We start from the raw sequence: 4,044 nt of genomic DNA on the forward strand, positions 1-4,044 counted from the left end.
AAGAAAAATTCAAATGTGGCCCGGAGAATTTTTGTTAAATTCTCCTTGGTCTAAAAGGAGCCCTCAAATTTTACTTGAATTTTCAGAGCGCCGGAAATATTTATTAAGCAACAAAAACAATTATCAAAGTTTATTAAAAAGAAAAACCTAAAAATAATCTCTCTTCCTCCTTTGGGCCAAGCCCAGCCCGAAGTCTCCCTTTCCTCCCTCTCTTTCTCTCCCTCTCCTTCTCTCCCTCCTTCTCTTGGGCCCCTCTTCCCCTCCCGGCCCACTGCCTCCCCCTCCTCTCTCTCCCGGGCCGTTTCCTCCCCCCTCCTCTCCTCCTGGGCCGTGTCCCGGCCCAAGCCGCACCCCCCCCCTCCAGGCCGAGCCGCGCCCCCGCCCGTGCTGCGCACGTGCGCGCGCTGACGACGCGCGCCCGACCGCGTGGGGCCCACGCGTCAGGCCGCCGTCGCCTTCTTCCTCCAGCCGCCGCCCGGCTTCTCTCTCTCCCGTGAACCCTCATCCTTCCCTCCCTCAAATCCGTGTGATTCGCTCTTGGGATTCCAAAATTAAATAGGGGAAATTAATCCCCATTGAATCCTCTTCAATCCCCCCCAATTTCCCCCTTGAATGGCGCCCCCAATCGCCGGGAACGCCCGCGTCTTCCTCGGCCGCCCTCCATTGCCGCTGGCCGTGGTTCCCGCCGCCGTTCCCGCTCCTCCCGTGGCCGGCTCTCTCCCCCATCCTATAAAATGGGATCCTCATCCCCCGTTCTCTCGTTTTAGCCCCCTCCCGAGCCTCCCCGTGGTCCCTATCCACCTCCCCGTCGCCCTCCTCTCTCTCCCACGCTGCCGGCCGCCTCCAGCCGCCTGTGCCGCCTCGACCGTGCGCCGGCCGGCCGCGCCGTCGCCTCCTCCAGCGTCGCCGCCACCTCCTCCACCCCGGCTTGCCGTCCGTTTCCCGCGGAGACCCCCGGAGCTGCCTCCCCGCCGTCGCCCTTCTCGTTTCTCCGCGCCGGCCGCCTCCAGTCGCCTCTCCCGCCTCGCCCGTGCGCCGTCCGGTCGCGCCGTCTTCTCCCTCGGCCTCGCAGCCACCTCCTCTCCCTCGGTCAGCCCTCCGTTTCGCGGGGAAAGCACCGGAGACGCGTCCTCGCCGGTGTCCAGTGGCGTCGCCACCACCTCTCCGTCTCCGGCCGGCTGCTGTTCGTCGCCGGTACGCCGACCGACGTCGCCGTCTCCTCCGTTGACGTCGCAGCGTCGCCCTCCACCCCGGCTGCTCCTCGGTTTCGCCGGAACGCCGTCGCCGCGCCGGCCTCTCCATCCTCTTTGTCGCCGGCGTCCTTTCGGCCTCTCCTTCCTCCTCGTCGGCTCGTCGCCCCGCTGCACCACCACCTTCACCAACATCGTAGCGGCGTGTTCCACGTCATCCTCGTCCCCGTGCAGCCGCTGCCGGCTGTCCTCGTCGCCTCCTCGCCGGTCCCGGTCGTCGTCGTCGTCGTCGTCCTCTCGCCGTTCCCGGTCGTCGTGGCGTTCGTCCCTCCGTCGAGCCGTTCTCGTCCGTCGTCCGCGTTCGTCAAGCGAGCCGCTGCAACCCCGTCCTCGTCTTCGTCCTCGGCTCCGCGTCGTCAAGCCCCGTGCCGGCCGCGTCTCGCCTTCGTCCAAAGATCGCCGCCGAAGCCGTCCCCTCGCCGTTCGTCTCCGTTGTGCCCGTCTGTCTCCGCCGCGCCCGTTCGTCGTTGTCGCTCCCACGCCTCGTCGCGTGGTGGTAAGGTTCCCTCTCCCTCGCTGCCCCGTCCTCGTCCTTTCGGTGTCGCCCCGTACCCGTTGTGCGGTCGTCGACCCCGGTACCCGTGTACCGGTGTCGGTAGTCGTTCACGTGTGCGGGTGGTGACCGTGTAGTGTCCGTGTTAGTGTGCCCGCTCGGTAGCCGCGTGGTTTCCACGTGTGCAACCCGTGTGGTGCCTAGTGGAGTCCGTTTGTCGGCCACTCGCCTCGGTTGACACACGGGATCCGCTTCCATCGACCCGTGGACCGTCTCTGTGTACTCGGTCTACCGCGGTCCTTTTTGTTGACATGTGGGGTCCGCATGTCAACGGCGCAGCCTTCCTGTCTTTTCCAGGCTAGCGCTTACACATGTTTTATAATTGCAAAGCTTAATTATAATAATCCGCAAATCTCCATATAACAGCATTAAACTTCGGATGATCATATCTTGGTCATTCGAGCTCCGAATCGACCCGTTCAAGTCTCTTAATGTTTGATATAACCTAAAGAACCCTGTGCTCTCTTTTTATGTATTGTTATTGCTTCTTTATAGGCTTGTAGCTTTGCTTGTGTGCTTCGCGTAGCTTTCGTCGTTCCGGAGGTTCCCGAAGCGTGGTTTGCGGTCGTTGCCGAAGGTTCGGAAGGCCGTTCTCTCTGAGCAAGGCAAGTCACATCATCTTTGAACATATTGAATCCCAGTTTGTAAAATTATGTTGATTTAAATTATTGCATTATCGCTTTATTTAAATTCCCGCGTTATCACTGTTTTATTTAGCCATGCCTATTTACCTTTGTTATGACCATATTATTCTTGTTATTGTTATTATTATTACCTTGTTCACCCTAGATTAAACAAAACCTCAACTAGTGGACACTCTACTCATGACACCACTAGTTTAATTCTAGGTAGATGCTTCGCAATTTAATAGGACAACCTTAGGAGGTTTTATAATTTTAGACTTTGGGAATATTCATATCACCTGGACACTATGGAATGGTTGGCTTATGGTGGAATTGGACATACACCTCTCTTCCTCTTTCAAAACCCCTAAAACCTGTTTTCGGTGGGGTTTGGGTGCATGCCAGTTGTGGGAAGTAGCACCCCGGCCACTATAAGGATTAAGCTCGGGCCTCTGTTGCAAAGCACTACCGTACTTCCACATGTCTAGTGGGTAAGGCTTAGTTTGTGGCTCAGTCCGGTTATAAACAAAAGTACACGGATGGAGGTGGATGAAGTCGGGGGTCGATGGACATTCTCCAGGGCAAATGAAGGCTACACGAGCTGCGGCCCGGTAGTCGAGATGTCATGGCAGAGGGTTGGTGCCCTGCTGCTAGGGGGCTCAGTCCTGCCTGCCTGTCCCGGGTGTCCTGGCCGTAGGGGGATTGGGTCGGTACTCTTGTTTATGGCTAGGATGGGTTGGGAACTATGTCACGTCTTCCGTCCGTATACCGTGGTGGTATGTGGCACGTGGTTGCACGTGAGGAAGATGTGTCTTGTGGGTAAAGATGTACACCTCTGATCAGAGTATAATCTATTCGAATAGCCGCGCCCTCGGTTATGGGCAAGCCGAGCAATGTACCCAAGTCAGTGTTTCAATTCTTAAAATTTGCTCAACAACTAAAATGTGGAATGGTTGGCCTGGGTTGGCTTGGGACGAGCTGGGACCCAGGGTCGGGTTGCCAGTTCGGTCTGAATCATCGTAGGCCTTGGGTTAAGGCAGGTTCGTGAGGGTTCACGGCCTTGTTTAATAATACTGTGTAGCTCTAGGGTCGTCTTTATAAAATAGCTTTGGGCAACTAAGTGACTTTTAAATGCTGTTTACTGCAAAACTTAACCCCTATATTATTATCCCCTTGTACTCCTTTGCATTAATTGTGCATCCCCGGTGTGGCTTGCTGAGTACTGTGGTTGTACTCATTCTTGCTCAATCTTTTCCCCCTTCAGTAAGAGAAGCTTTGGAGAAGAAGTCTTAGGTGGAGTCTTGGCTTATACCCCAGTTGAGCGCCTGTGAAGATGGAGCCGTAGGCCCGCTAGTCCGCTGCTGTTTATTTTTGATTGTCAGGCCTGAAGCGCCTTTGTAATAATGTAAATATTATCGATATAATAAAGATGTGTCTTTTATATCATGTTTGTGTGGTGTACCCCGGCTTTTCCTGGGACGGGGATTAATACACTAGCGTTCGGGAAAAGGCAATTTTCCCGGTCGCGACAACGCGGGAATTTAAATAAAGCGATAATGCAATAATTTAAATCAACATAATTTTACAAACTGGGATTCAATATGTTCAAAGATGATGT

The 4,044-nt window shown here is 55.3% G+C and overlaps 1 protein-coding gene across 1 annotated transcript; it reads left to right on the plus strand.

Moving 5' to 3' along the window:
- Positions 1-612: 612 nt before the first annotated feature.
- LOC136353517 (uncharacterized) lies at positions 613-2,409 on the plus strand. Its single transcript, XM_066304518.1, has 3 exons — positions 613-678; positions 768-1,746; positions 2,299-2,409. The coding sequence occupies exons 1-3, from the start codon at positions 613-615 to the stop codon at positions 2,304-2,306; spliced, it is 1,053 nt and encodes a 350-aa protein (XP_066160615.1). The 3' UTR covers positions 2,307-2,409.
- Positions 2,410-4,044: the final 1,635 nt, after the last annotated feature.

Source organism: Oryza sativa, chromosome 10 (assembly GCF_034140825.1).
Source record: "Oryza sativa Japonica Group chromosome 10, ASM3414082v1".
Classification (NCBI taxonomy): domain Eukaryota; kingdom Viridiplantae; phylum Streptophyta; class Magnoliopsida; order Poales; family Poaceae; genus Oryza; species Oryza sativa.

Coding starts and splice junctions, on each gene's coding strand:
- LOC136353517 (XM_066304518.1), top strand. CDS start 613: ATGGCGCCCCCAATCGCCGGGAACGCCCGCGTCTTCCTCGGCCGCCCT. Junction 679..767: donor CTCCATTGCCGCTGGCCGTG/GTTCCCGCCGCC, acceptor CTCTCGTTTTAG/CCCCCTCCCGAGCCTCCCCG.